This window comes from Sciurus carolinensis, chromosome 12 (genome assembly GCF_902686445.1).
Source record: "Sciurus carolinensis chromosome 12, mSciCar1.2, whole genome shotgun sequence".
Classification (NCBI taxonomy): domain Eukaryota; kingdom Metazoa; phylum Chordata; class Mammalia; order Rodentia; family Sciuridae; genus Sciurus; species Sciurus carolinensis.
The window spans coordinates 107,157,011-107,172,549 of NC_062224.1; the positions used below are offsets into that span (position 1 = coordinate 107,157,011).

At 45.8% G+C, this 15,539-nt stretch overlaps 1 protein-coding gene across 4 annotated transcripts in view; it reads left to right on the forward strand.

Annotated features, from left to right (window-relative positions):
• The first annotated feature begins 13,745 nt into the window (after positions 1-13,745).
• Positions 13,746-15,539, forward strand: part of LOC124962115 (quinone oxidoreductase-like protein 2) — a 29,840-nt gene continuing 28,046 nt past the window's right edge. For 3 of the 4 annotated variants that reach the window (XR_007104426.1, XM_047521258.1, XM_047521259.1), the window contains exons 1-2: positions 13,746-13,849; positions 13,935-14,040. Coding sequence is in view for 2 of the 4 variants with exons in the window: in XM_047521258.1 (XP_047377214.1) it covers positions 13,800-13,849; positions 13,935-14,040 (156 nt within the window). In the remaining 2 variants the exon portion in view is untranslated. The remainder of the gene's footprint in view (positions 13,850-13,934; positions 14,041-15,539) is intronic. The other variant, XM_047521260.1, reaches the window with a different exon arrangement.

The window sequence follows — 15,539 nt, forward strand, 5'->3', positions numbered from 1 at the left end:
ACCTCTTAAACCAAGAGCCAAAATAAACATTCTCTCCTCTAGGTCAGGTATTTTGGTCACAGTGATGCAAAACTGCCCGACACACCAACTGTCACTGCCATTAAATCTTTGTTCAACTGCACTACAATGTTCTCAATTGCCCTTGATTTAATCTACTTTTCCCACAAAGCACTTATGACCTTTTAAGATGTCCTGTAATCTACCTCTTGTGCATTGTTTATTGTTCATCTTCACCGGCTAGACTACACATCCCACAAGATCTGTATTCATTTTATCCACTACCATCGATGAAGTATCCAGACCACCTGGCAGACAGAGGACTGAACAACTATCTGTAGCACTGAATGAAGATCCTTGACTCCCGAGAAAGCAAACCAGGTAAGTGACAGATCTTGCAGAATGCTGCCTCAATAAAGATTGCTTCTAATTGGATTTGCCACTATGGGGACAATCATAGCTTATGTGACATTTTATGACCTTTGCAGTGCTGTATCCTACACATGCCAGAAAATATTCTATTCCTGTTTCGTATCAAGAACTAAAAATGGTTGAACTACTCCTACACTGACAACATCTAAGTCAAAATTGTTACTAGGAATTTTACTTTTGCAACACACCTGCATGTTACTGGGCAGGAGAGGGGGTGAAACAGAAAAAGGCATTGGTCTGGTGACCTCCAGCATCTCACAGGTCAATAGAAGTCAAAAGTCAAACGGTTGGAAGGTCATTCTCTAAAATGAGTTTAGCCATAGAAACCCAAGTCATTGCGGAGCACATGTGACAGAAAAGAGATTTCACTTCACATATCTATTTTTATTCCATTGGGCTTTATCACAAGCTCCCCCTAAAATGGTTAGCACAGCAGGGCAGAGAGATCAAGAACATTTTAACAGCGCTCATGGCAGCCGCTCTCCCCCCTGGTGGAAACGCCTGGTCGCTGGAAGCCCGCCGCCCTCCCCCCTCACAGGACAATGCTCTTAATTAGCTGCACCAGATTTCCCAGAGAACAAAAGCTCCCCACCCCTCACAGGAAAAGCTTTTACAGGAGATATCTCACTGGGGAAGCGCCAGGCACACAACAGGGAGAGGAGAACATACAGGCTGTTCTGAGCTCTGCAAAGAGACACAAACTCTGGATTCTCCAGGGAGTCTCAGGGGTTAGCCCAGCACATTTCTCCTCCACGTGACCAGCCTGTGCCTCACGTACCCCGAGGTGGCCAATTCCAGAGGCCCCTTCCTCCTCCCTCTCTCTCTGCCACCGGCTGGGGTTGGGAACCTTGGGGGTGGCAAAATAAGCTTGAATGATCTTTAGAATCGAGCATCTGGGAAGCAGGAGGGAAGGAACTGGGAGTTTATTTCAGGTGACAGACATCGAGCAGGCCCCTATTTTTTCCTGAGACTAATAATATTTCTGGAATGGAGATGCTTGAATCATATGTCTCTTCATATCACTGTGTGGGAAGTCTCAGTTATAAGCCCAACAATCAGAGATGGTGGTTCTTTCAGGACTTGGTGGGGGATTGTGCAAGGAGTCTGGAAGCATGCTGGGGGTTGTGGGGGTGGGGTGCAAGCCAAAAAGGCAGTTATGGGGGAGAAAGTACTGTCTCTCCTGAATCTTGGGGGAACGAAGAGGATGGGCCTGAAAAGTATTCCCTCAACAGTTTTGTTCCCCCATTGAATGTTTTTTGAAAAACAGAAAAAAAAAAAAATCTTGTTTAAGTGCCTCTTCCTGAGTGAGTTCACTATCAGGAAAGGAAAATCCAAACGTTCAAATATTCTATTTTTGTGCCTAGAGGATCCAGCCCCTGCACACACTCTTCCTTGCTCTGAAGGAACGGAAACTGGGCGTGAGCGATCCCTGTCCCAGAGGCCCGGATTGAGGAACCCTTCACTTGCAGGCCTGTTCTCCATACGGCTTCCATTTTAGGAAATGAGGATATAGCACAGGCTGCCTAGGGACCAGCCTGAGGGTGGAGTCATTTAAAAAAAAAAAAAAAAAAAAAAGGCTTCTGTGATTATTCTTTAAGCAAACAAACATGGACCCAGACTTTAATTAAATTGGAAGGTTTAAACAGCTGCATTAATATCTTGCTTCTGGTCATTAGAGTATGCGGTCATCACCTGCCTCTCTGCTACCATGTGGATAAGCCCGGGAGTCCTGATGAAGAGTTTTACAGTTGAATGTGTGGGCCAAGAGAAAGTCGTAAAGTAGAAATAAGAGTACTAGAACAGCTGTCACTCAGGTAGATAGAGCCTCTTCCTAACTTACTGCAAGTTGTGTGCAGATCCGTCAGGTCAGAGCATCGGCCCTCAGGCAATGGTAAGTGCTAAGGATACCCAGCCTAGGGCCTGGGGTTCAGAGGACTCTTCCTCTATGTCCCCTGTGGCTTTGCCTCCCTCTGCCCTTTGCCAGAGCTGGCCTCTCACGGGGACTACAGGGCAGGGACTGGGGGACAGTCAGGCTCTCTTGCCTCCCTGCTATCTGGCATGTGAAGCCAACCTTAAAAAGTGGTCTCTGCTTTGCCAAGGTTTCAAGGGAAGTTGGTGAACAGGGTTGGAGGAAAGAAACCCGAAGGTCACAGTTAAAGGCAGAGGCCGATTCCTCGGTCAGCTTGTTGGTTAATACTCCAGGGCGGCACCCACTCTGGCGCAGGCAGGTCCTCCCCACATGCACATCTCCTCATGGCACCGCCACTACCCATTTTCTTTTCTTTCTTTCCTTCTTTTTTTCTTTCTTTCTGGTGGGTGGGGTGGGGATTGAACTCGGTGGCATTAACCACTGAGCCCCAGCCCCAGCCTTTTTTAAATTTAGAGACAGGGTCTTGCCGTGTTGCAGAGGCTGGCTCTGAATCCTCCTGCTTTAGCCTCCTACACAGCTGAGAACTACTGCTACTCTTACCCTTCAATGGCTCCCTAGTGTTAGAAATATCCGGGTGCCACAGGAACTCGAATGGGAGCTGGAAAGTGGGTGGGCAAGGCAAACTTCTCCTTCTGACAGAAGGGTGCACTACAGAACCTGGCTAGGAAGTACACTTGGGCAGGCAGTCTGGCTGGATTATGTACCTATCACAGCGCTGCCTTAGCTCTGATTGGAGGACTCAGGGGTACAATCTAAATGATTGGCTAATTTTAAAATTAGGGCTAGAAAAAGGGAGGAACTATATTAAAATGATGACAATTGGCTCCAGTGAAAGCTGAATACCACATTCTGAAAATGGATGACCAAACTTTCTATTTCTCACATCAGTACGCTGAGGATTATGTTTAGGCATCCCCATTAGACTACGAGGCAAGCTGGCCCCTGCCCACTTTGTGCCCCCAACACTACTTACCATACCACATTTCTTCCAGTTCCTCAAATATGTTCTGCTTCCTGTCCTCCTCCCCAACTTCAGATACTTCCCTCTCTGCTTCTAACTCCTGTAAGTGTTCCCAATGGATGTGGAAGACTTGCTTTACCACTCTGGCTCTGGGTTGGGTTTCCCGCCTATGACCACCCACAAACCTATCTTACCTATCACTTAAACCACAGCTTTGTAATTACTTGTCTCCCCTATTGGATTGTAAACACCTGAGGGCAGCCCAAAGGTGTTTACTGTTGTAATCCCTGAGCTTGCTTGACCCCTGCCAGATACACGGTGGCACTCTGCAAGTGTTTATTGAGTAAATGAATACCACACCAACAGGACAACCGGCAGCCCACAGATACTCTCCAAGTTTGCATTTGCTGGATTTAGTCAAGTACCTGCTGAGATACAAGGAAGGGCCTTGGATTGGAAAGACTGGTTGCAGCCAGGCTGACCAGATGTCTTCTCCCTTTGACTATTCCAGGTCCCACCTTTTCCAGGATGCTTGCTTAGGGGTCTCAGCCTTCAGTTCCTTGTCAGGTTGAGGTCCATGCATGAAGCTCCTTGTCTATGCATATACTGGCATCTGTCTATGTCTGATTCAATAAATGTATTCCATTTTTACTCTTAATTTGAAAATTACCATTAATTGCAATTATTTTAAAGACTTTACAATTTTGTCTTATCTTTCCCACATTTTCCTTGAGAGTAAGAAGAAAGTCTTCAATTCTCATAATATCTAATGTTTTCATGGTATACAATTTTTAAGTGTGTAATGAATAAACATAGGATGACTTAAAGTGATTTTTCTTTAGAATTTGAATTTATTTCAGTGCCATTGTGGAAGTAAATGCATGTAAGACATATTTGGTGATGTGGCAACTGGGCTGTTTCTGAAAGGAAACTGTGGTTCCAGAACGAGCTTGGAAGCTGCAGCCCAGAGCTATGTGGGCGCCACCGTGCTGGTTGCTGGTCGGTTGGCATGAGCAGGAAGCCACAGCCTGGGAAAAATGTTGTTCCAGGGTGCCCTCTAGTGATCCATAGTGCTACTAGGTCAGAAGTCAGGGCCAGAGGCTCTTGAACTTCAGCAGGAAGCAGAATCATCAGGGGAGCCTGATAAAACTCTAGATGCAAGGGCTCTTTCCCCAGAATACCAAGTCATCTGGGAGATACTTCTTCTTTTTTTTTTTTCCAGTACTAGGGATTGAACTAGGGGTGCCCTACCACTGAACTACACCCCAACCCTTTTCGTTATTTTGAGATGAGGTCTAAGTTGCCCAGGACATCCTTGAACTTGCAACCCTCCTGTGTCAGCCTTCTGAGTTGCTGGGATTACAGGTGTGTGCCACCATGCCCAGGTAGGATCAATTCTTCAAATCAGCATCTTTAGGGATCTGATGCACACAGTCCTCAGATCATACTTTGTGAAATATGGATTAGGTGATGCTTATCAGAAAAAAGCCTTTTCGGATATGTCATCTAAAAACACCCAGGCTCCTTTTGATCCTAGGCATGGATCACCAACTCCTTGTTGAAGTGTGTGAACTTGAGTGAGAGAGAGATGGAGATGGTTTCCACTTCCAGTCTGCACATACAAGAATATTCAGCAGCAAAAAAACTGGACCATAAAAAAATATTTAGGGAGGATCTTGTTGTGATCACCGGTTGTGATGTCTACCTCCAGTCCAGAGGAGCACTAATAAAGAGAGGGATTACTGGACAATAGACTCAAGCGTGGGCAACAGGTAAGATTCACCTTTGTGTTTCTATGCTCATGTTCTGTTAAGCAAACTGAGTGGGAAGATAAATAAAACCAGACCCACATCCTTTGCTCTATCATAAAAAGGGCCAATTCAGGCACAGAAACCCAACAGACAATGTCCAGAAATGACAAATAAATTGCCTTTTTGAATCCCACCAGTACTTTTCTTCTTCCCTCTTGACAATTTCAACTGAAGCTGCTGCTTTAATCAGGGATTGTTAGCACACTGAAATGTTTGTTGAACCTTGCAAGGTGATAAATGACTCTGATGTGTAGTTTAGTACTGGAGTCTATTTTTTTAATGCAACTTTTCATGTACTAATTTTCATGAATTCAGTTAAATGGTATAACCACTACCATGTTTCTTGAGAGTGTGTTGGACCTGGAAATACAAAGGAGGGAGAGCTGGGTTCTGATCCTACATGGGTCAGAGCCCAGAGAGGACATTATCTGATGCAATATGATGGGTTTTCCACTGAAAATAGGAACCCAGAGCTCGGATAGCACAGGACAATTAAATCTCTCCCCTGAACCAGTTGAATGGAGCAATGCTATCACAGACCCTGCTGATATTCTAATAATTAATGAACACTGTTAGTATTTTCACACTAATGATGGGCTAAAAACAAACTGTTAATTTTCAAACTTCCTGGCACAAGAGGTAGCAAAGCTCTCTTTGCCCCCACCCTCCCTTACAGTATCTTAAAAACAAACCACAAGGCTGGGCTGATGATTTCAGTCCTGCTTATTTGCTTGTCCGGAAAGCTTTAAGCATAGACTCACAGAGCCCTTAATGAGAGAGCTCATTAAAAAGCCGTCTGAAACCGAGAAACAAATGACAAGCACAACGCAGCCCACTCTTTCCCTCTTCATTTCCTTCTCCCGCTTCCAGGCGGCGGCATTATAAATGACAAGGTGAAGTGAGTCATCAGGTCAGAAGAAGGCACTGCCGCCTGGCTCTGTCGTTACCTCGCTGCTTCCATGACATTTATCTTGCTTCACTGCAGCATTCAAATGCCGCCCAAACAGCAGGAGGGCCGCGTACGTGTAATGAAGGCCTCCGTAAAGCCTTTGATGGCGTGTATTTGGGTGGAACTTGAGCTTGTAATTGGCGAATGCACACATTGTCTGATTTCACAGCCTCTCCCTAGAAAGCTTGTTTACCCCTGGGGAAGGCCAAGTATCCTTCTTTTTTGGTGCATCTCTGACCACTTCATGAAGATTTCTTGAGGAACACAACTTCAGGATGGTAGGAATGGGGCTGGCTCAGGCCAGAGTGTCTTATTAAATCGCCACCTAGACCGCTCCTCTGTGAGGAAATCCGTGGCAAACTGGGTATTCAGGAGCTCCTCTGGGTTTCCTGCCTCCTGGCTTAGGAGGAAGTGACAGGGTGACTGTCCACTGGGAGGAAGAGATGGGAGGTTGGCCTTTTTTTCTTCTTATCCTGGGCTGTGCAAAAAAAGGCTACAAATCCCAAACAATCTGTCCACACCTGGTAGCTGGCAGTGTTTGTGGGGAAAAGGAAATCCTTCTCATCTTGTCCCTAGAATTACAGCACTCACTAGGGTTGAGGCGCTTACGATTGGATACATATAACGTTGCTCTTGTCTGCGTTGAGGTGGAGAGATGACAAACTTGCAAGTCAGAAGACTAGGGTTTAGTCCCTACCCTTGACTCCTGAGAATCTGCCAAACACCTCGAAATCTCAGCCTCCTCCATGTCCCAGGTACCAAGCCGGGCACTGGGAATGCAAAACCAAAGTCACTCTCTCCACCTGAAGGTTTTCATAATCTCCTGGGGAGACCAACACATAAACAAGCACAAAACACTGTGGTAGGTGCTCACTGAATCTGCGGAAGGGTCCACCACGAAAGCAAGAGCAGGGGGACTGTGCATGTTTTTGAAGCCGGGGAGAGGACTGAGAAGTGGGAGGGGTGGGGAGAGCAACTGTTAGGGAAGAGTTCACAAAGGGGAAGCCTGAGCAGGCTGGGAGGCAGGAGAACCAGCCCAGACTGGCTTCCACGGCTAGGAGACCACCACGGCAGGGGCTGCAAGCAGCCCTGGGACCCGGCCAACAGGTGGTCTCGGGCCTATGGAGCAAGAACAATTCCAGTGCATTGAGTGACTGGATGGGGAGGTGACATCATATTCTTAAAGTTTAGTGGACTGGGCTGTGAGGAGATGAATAGGGAGTTGGCTAGGAAGGGATTGGAATGAAATACGATTTTTGTTGTTTCTGTTTATGACAATGACATGCATGGTTGGAAGCCACAGGGAAGGAGGCTGTGGAGAGGGAGGAGTTAATTTACAGGGCGAGAGATGGGATTAGATGGGGCTAATTCCTATCTCATTGAGTCCTTGTGTGGATTAGAGGAGATCCCCACGGGAACCCTTTCTTAAAGAGGCATACACAGGTGAAGTATGATTATCCTGCTGTTGAAATAAAAGCCCCATGCAGCATCACAAGGCACCTGAGCTCACTTATCACCTGGTGACTGAGATAGCAAATCTCCCTCTCTGTAACCTTTTTGTGTGTGCTGCTTTCCTATTTCCTCTTGGCCCCACTGCAGACCTTACAGCCCGGGAATGACTTGAGCCCTCCTTGAGGTCCCTTCCTGCCAAACAACACAACTCACCAGTTCCCCTGGATCACAACAGGAAGCTGCGATTTGATAAGTGGGATGCGATTAAAGGAGAGGACAAGAGCTTCTCATTGTTTATAACGAAGTGGGACTAACATCCAGACCTCTTGGGAACTTGGCTTTGCCAGCTTATTAGCGTTTCAGCAAAGAACTAAGGAGCTGCGGGGGCCATGAAGTAGACTGTCCTCTTATGGACACCTGGGGCCCCTTTTCCATCTCAGTTCAGGAACTGTAAATTGCACCAGGGCAGAGTTTTATTTATTTTGTTCACTGCTGTGGCTCCGGGGTCTAGATGAGTGGCACCACATGGTGGCTTCTAATAAATATGCACTAAGCAAATGAATTTGCCCACCAATCCTTCCATTGATTCAATAGAAAACACGCGCATGATATGGACCACCCACTGCATAAGCAGAGCTAAAGAGTGCTCACTGTCATTTAAAAAATGTATAGTCTGTGCTGGGCACTTTACACACCTAGTATGTGGAATTGAAATCATTTTACTAATGGGGAAACTGAGACTCAGAAGTCATTTGAATGAGGATTTATGGCTGCAAAGTGATGAGGTGCCTCCTGATGTCCAGACTCCAGAACCTACACCCTTTCTGCGCCAGCCTCATCCCTTACCATTCCCTGGCGCAGACCATGATTCCTACACTTCTTAGAACATACCACCTTCTCTCTCATGCAGAGCTCTGACTAGTGCACACTGAGCAGCACCCTCTGGCTTAATTCTTGGTCACATTTCCTAGATTTTCCTGAAGTGATACTCTCTGGCTGGGTCGAAATTCCAGTCTCCTTTGCAGCCTCTGTCACCTTAAAACAAACAAACAAGCATCACAGGATCATAGATGCTTGTTTCCACATGCCTCGCTCTGCTAGACAGGAGAAGCTCAAGTGTAGGGCAGGACCGTATCTTTCTACTAACAGCGCCTATTTACTGAGCATGTCATGTTTTCATTTACCTAGATTAGTCCTCACCACAACCAACCAAGGTGGGGATTACTGTGCCCATTTTACAAATGAGGAAACGGAGGTGCAGAGAAATGACTTTCTCAAGATAACAAGAATAGGTACCTAAGCCAGGGCTTGAATGTGGGTACGTCTGATTCCAAAGCTCAAATTTGCTTTGCTATGCTATCCTCAGTCATCCACGATGCTCACAGCCTAGCTGTGGAGGTAGAGAAACAGACGAAAGCCACCTGAACCATTAGTGAGCTAATACAGGTTTGAACAAAGGGGACATATGGAAGGGAAGAATTTGTTCCCTCTGGGGGAGGTGAGAACTGGAAAGGTTTCATAAAATTGCCAGAATGCTTGGGAATTTGTTAACTGGTTCCATGATGAAGGTTCAAGGTAGAAAATAATTTTCTGCACCAAATACTGGTGGTCAGCTTTAGGGGCCACCACAGCCATTTCCCAGGTCACCACTGTTTCCAAATCGTTCCATCTGGGTGCCAGAATTTTAGCCCCAAATGCTGGTTGGTACCTGCTTAAGTGACAACTGGTAACCAGGCAACCAAGTCAGCATATTGTTTCATTAAAATTGTATTTGTGTGCGTGTGCATATGTGAAAACTACTTTACATAATCACATTTTTAATCTCACATGATATACTTTAAGAGAAATCATTGCGCTTTCAGGCTTATGGCTATATGGAATAGGTTCGGGGCTCCTAATTATGTGCTAGCATCTCTTCCTGTCCCTGTCCCTTCACTGTGGGCCTCTCTGGAGGCTGCTTTCTCTACATTCTCTCCTTCAGGGAATTAATCTATTTTCTAGGCATGAGTGACTGTAAAATTCCCATAAAATTAAACTTAAACCTACAAGCAAAGCAAGGCCTTAAAATGTATTGTATAATAGCGTCTTTGTCTGCTCCAGAGGGCGTTTGTGAGGGAAGCACAGTGGGAGGCCGGATACTGTTGGAGGAGCTTTGGCACCAGGCAATTAGGATGATGCTAAACTGATCCATTTCCTAGCTGTGTGGCCTCTGGCAAGTTACTGAACCTCCTTAAGCAAATATTCCTGATCTATAAGAGGGTGAAAAAAATAGTATCCTAGTTATAGGAACTTTGTGAAGATTAATGAAATCATGCAAAAGTAGTTGGTAACTACCTGGCTTGTTTTAAGTAATCATAAGTGCTAGTTGTAATGATAATTATTTCTACTCTCATCATTAGCAGGATGAAGCAATTTTGTGACAGTGATTTGAAATCTATGAAACACTATGAAGACATGAAATAGTTTTCTTGTGTGTGCTGCTGAGGAGTGAGATCCAACAAGCATGGTAGAAAGAACAGGGAACTGAAAACAAGAAAAGTCCAATATTAATCTAATGCCACTCCTGCCACCACACTATCTACTAGTGTGATCTTGGGCTAGCCTCTCTCTCTCTCTCTCTCTCAGCCTCTACTTTTTCTTTTTTTAAATAAATGAAGCACTTTGATTAGATTGTCTTGAAGATCCATCCCAACTCAGAAATTCTGATTGCATGCCTGTTGGAACAAATAACTCACATAGCAAATCTTAGGGTTCCTGGAATAGAGAAGAAGGTCAACATGCATTATTATATAGATCAATGACTAAAGTATATCTCTGAAGTTGAAAAATATTGCCTATACTGGCAATACTGAATTAGACCAAAGGAAGACCAGATTATGCCCAACAACTATAAACGTATGTAAGGAAGTGAGTGCAAGAACGCTTAACAGCTTTTTTGGACTTGGGGCTTTGGATAGTTCCGTTTGTGTGGGCACCTCTCCTATACAGTCTGTAGGCTCCTTGCTTCCTACCTTCCTGACCACTCCTGAGTACCTGCCGTGTGCTAGACTCAGTGGTGAACTGGGAAGCTATGGAGATAGCTTCTCTTCTCAAGAAGCTGAGATTCTACTGGTGGAGGATACTTGCACATTCTCAGTACATTTCTGTATGGTGCTTATATTGTTTGTGTATGGTTTGTCTACTATCTGTGAAAACATAGCTGTTTGCATATTCAGCTTTGGCTGGCTTCTCCACCCTCGGCCCTCCAGCAGCTTCTGGATGTTAAATATTATCTCTTCCTGTGAGTTGTACCAGAAGGAAGAGTCATCTGTTACTCTTTTACTTCCTTAATGAGCCCTCGAGCTGGTTTGCAGTGTGGCTATTGATCCTTTTTTTACTTTTTTCCTTTCCAGAGAACTGATCAGTTCAGAGATAGCTGCTTGACCTTAGTTTCCTCCAGAACTCAAAATTTATTCTTTCTGTCTCCACTGTCCAGTTCATCCCTCAGTAAAAACAAATAACCAGGAACAATAGCCAAAAGTAGACAGTAAGGTGTGGTGGCAGCACTTTGATGGATAGGCTAAATATTTCTTTTGCTACTATAGCAACTACATGAAATACCTTGTCGCTTACCTTGGACAGCTCTTTGAAACTGTGAAATTTATTTTGCATATAAATGCTTAAATCACCTCAATTACCTAAAACACTTTCATCTCCCTTCAAAATTCTTCTTAAAGGAATTTTTTTCAGATATTTTCTTAAACATAGAATGCAGTATTGATAGATTTTCTCCACACTTATTGATTTACATGTTCCCTGAGAAAGACGAGTGTATTCTGAAATTCAAAACAGAAAAATTTTCCATAAAAACATTTAATTAAAAACAAAAGACTTGATGCTTAAAGATACTTCCAATTATCTGGAAAATTAATATCAGATAACTGAACTCATTCAACACTTCATTAGATAATGTCTACTAGATGCCTAACAGTGTCCAGTATTATGCAAATACTATAAACATACAGGAGATTAAGAAGTGGTTGCTGCCGTAAAGGAGCTCAATTAAATATTGCTTGCTTTATCCTTATATTAGTATCTTATTTTTATACCTTATTAAGATAATATATCTAAATATTTCTCAAAATACTTTCCATATGTAATAACTCATTTCATGCTCAGAACAATCAACCCTAGTTTCAATGCTCATAAATTTGAGATTTCTTGTTGCTCATTGTTTGGCAACCAGAATGTTGGGCATTAGGGACTGAACTCTGGGCCTCACACATGCTAGGCAAGTGCTCTGCCACTAAGCTACACCCCAGCTCAAGGATGTTCATTTTGATTTGACAGTGTTATTATTTCTCTACTATCCCAGATTTCTTTTTCCTAAATATATTTTTTAATTGTGGATGGACACGATACCTTTATTTTATTTATTTATTTACTTTTATGTGGTGCTGAGGATGGAATTCAGTGCCTCACACATGCTAGGTGAGTGCTCTACCACTGAGCCACATCCCCAGTCCTACTCCAGATTTCTTCGTTGTCCAGTGCTGTGGATGGAACCCAAGGCCTCAGGGTGCTAGGAAAGGGTTCTATCACTGAGCCACAAACTCAACTCCCTGGTTTCATTTTAGGTGCTTAACAATTTACAGTTTACAAAACGAGAAAGCTGTCATGTTGAATTGTGAACTCGAGTGTTTTTCGTCTCACTTTCTAGTCACTGTTTCTTTTCTCCTGAAGTGGGAGCTCAAATGACTTCTGAGAGTCTCTGAGAGTATTATGAAAATAAAAATAACCCCAACTACATAACCAAGGTGGGTACTTGCTCTTGGATTCCTTGCCCCCAAAACCTTTAGGCCATAGTCTTGGGAATTCATTTCTAATTCATTTGTGCTCTCCATTTTCCCTTTATTCCATTCCTAATCATGCCTGCCCAGTGCATCCTTTTGATGGTAAGAGTTAACTGAGGTCATCAACAAACATGAAGGGTAGCCAGACCTGTGGTACATGCCTGCAATCCTAGCCACCTGGGAAGTTCCATCCTAAGTTGAAGGCCAGCCTCAACAATTTAGCAACACCCGGTCTCCAAATAAAAAGGGTCAGGGATATAGTACAGTGGTAAAGCACTACAGGGTTCAATCCCCAGCACCAAAAAGGAAAAAAAAAAAAAAAAAAAAAGGAAAAAAATGTCATCAAGGGTCAATGCCCAAACCATACACATAGGTAGTAGAGAGCTGAATTTGAACTTGACCCTGAGATCTATACCCTTTGACCAGATATCTTTTAAAGACATGCTGTTTTTAAGTGCTATAATCTAGTGGTAGCATGTGCCTTTTATGTATTGCTTGTATATAAATACCTGGTCACTGTTTTAAGAGAGGTCCACTTAGTCTTAATACTGAACAGATGATGCTTTTATGTTTCAGTTCTCCAAGAGTGGGCCTATTCACATCTGAGTGTGTCCAGTCGACATTTATGGGGCATCTACTAAGTGCAGACATAATACAGGTTTTGGGAACGTGAAAATCTCTAGATTTTAGCTTGACTTGAATTGCAAGTACTCTTTGGATTGATGTAAGTTCATTCAACATCTGATCATTAGTAACCGTTTGGTTTTAGTGTAACTGATCCTGTGTGAGAAAATTAGTAACAAGAATTGGACTCCAGTCAGGTGTGCGAATGCAAACGTCAAAGGCTTTACCTATAAATTTAGGGTTTCCTATTTTCTTTCGTGATACTGGGAATTGAACGCATAAGTGTTATGTCTCTCAGCGACATCCTCACCCCTTTTTTAAAATTTTATTTTTGAGAACGAGTCTTGCTAAATTGCTGAGGCCGGCCTCCAATTTGCGGTCCTCCTGCTTCAACCTCAGTAATCGCAGTAACTGCGGCAGCGCGCGCAGCTGCGAATTTAGGATTTCTTTGTGCAGAGGATCAGAGCACCGCTCAGTAACGGTTGCCCAAGGTGGTTTAAGAACTCTCCAAATCCGCTACGAAAATCCAGCCACGGACGACCTGACCCCGCCACCGATGACCTAACCCTGGCGCGCGTGGTGCTCATCTCCCCGCGGCGGGCTCCAAGCCCAGGGAGGTCCGGGGAAGGCGGAGAAGCGGGGGCGCTGGGGCGCGGGGGCTGCCCGGCGCGACCAGGCGGCCGCCGCCTGCTGGCCTTGTGTCTTGGGGCCGCCGGGCGCGTCCCGACGCCTTCCGCTCCCGGGGCGTGGCCGGCGCTGTCCGGTCTTCCTGCCGCGCTCTGGCCACTCCCTCCAGCGACTCCTCGCGGGCATGGCGGCGCTGGCTTGCGGACGGTGCCTCCCTCGAACGTGGCTCTGCAGGTGCAGTGCTGACTCCCCTGACCCCACAGGCAGCCCCGGGTGCGCCCGAGGGCGGCCGAGTGAGCAGCCCCTGTCCCCGCTGCAGGAGAGCCGGGCAGGGTGGCCGGCACTACCGCGCCGCGCTCTGCGCCGAGCTGAAGCAGCCCCTGGCCATAGAAGAGGTGGCCCGTCGCCCTGTCCGACCGCACGAGGTAGGGTGGCCGGCCAGTCCCCGACCCCGCGACACACCGCAGGCGTCCTGCCTGAGTCAGGTTCCCAGTGCCCAAAGCCAGGGGGCGACCGAGGGACTGCAGCGCCACTTGGTCCCAGGGCTGGAAGGTCAAGCCCTTGCCAGGTTCACCAAAGGGTCAGAAGCGCCAAGGAAGAGTGTTCCCAGAACACACTGTGGGCCTCTTTCCGAAGATTCCAATCTGTTTCCTTAGAAACAGAAAACTGATTCGCACGTGACTGCACAGCCACCCGCGAGTTCCTGCTATAACAGAAAAATGGAGCCCCTCCCGTCCTTCCCGTGTCAGTGTCAAATGATCTGCCCTCCGTCTCCCCCAAACCCTCGTGCCCTCCTCTGGTGCACTGCAGCAATTTGGAGTGGGATTAGTCAAGGGTTGAGGGCAGTGTCACTGAAATGTGGAAATCACTTTGGCCTTGCCTGTTGGCCATTCTGGTGACGTAATATTACTGGTGTGGCGCATGAGAACCTGCAGGAGGGAAGCCGGCGCTGAGCCTCAGTGTCAGGGGACCACTGGTGAGAGGGAGAAAGGCAGCTGCAGGGCTAAGTGTCTCTGAGGTGGAGCCTGGGGCTAAATGGATTATTGGGGGAACCAGAGATGGCAGCCAGCCTGCTTCCTGGGATTCTCATGCTGAGAGAGCTCCTCCTTGACTCAGTCGTAGATCAATGTGGAGTGGCTTTGAGGAGCCTGTGTGCAGGATGCTTGTCAATAACTAACGTGTCATGCACCCAGCGTGTGCAGGCTGAGGGCTGGGTTCCTTTGTTCTATTTGACCAGACATTACATTGTAAGGCATTAGCTCATGAGAGCTTGCAATTATGTTATTTTTATCCATCATTAAATCTCTGTACTGTAGGATGGTGCTTGGCATGTGGCAGATGCTTAGCTTGCTGAATGAATGATTTTTTGTAGATAAAAATGCCTTCTCACCAATAGGGCTACCTCTGTACTAAATTTAACACACAGATACATATTGATTTGGTGTCTCAGCCTTCATTTCCTCCTGCGATCCCAACCCTTGTTGGGATGTGTTGCCTACCACAGTAGTTCACCAGGGTGCATTGGAACCACCAGGGCTTGTAAAAACAGATTGCTGGGCTTTGCCTCCAGAGTTTCTGCTTTGGTGGGTCTGGGGTGCGGCTTGAGGATAGGAATTTCTGACAGATGCCAGTGCTGGTGGCCCTGAACCACCTTTTGAGAACCACTGGCTCACTGTAGTTCTCAGTTATGGGGTTGCCATGGAAGACAGAGGGGTGTGTGTGTGGGCCAGCTTCCAGGATTCCAGATTCTAACACAATAGGGCAGCCTATCATGTTATTTTTCTGTTTAGAACATTTTATGGTCCTTCATTGCTCCTAGAATGAAGGCCAGAATCCTCGGTATAGACCTTCATGCCTTTGCGTGGTGTGCTCCTTTCTCTCCCTTCCTTTTTCTTCCCTCATTGGTTTTTCTTTTGTCGCTGAG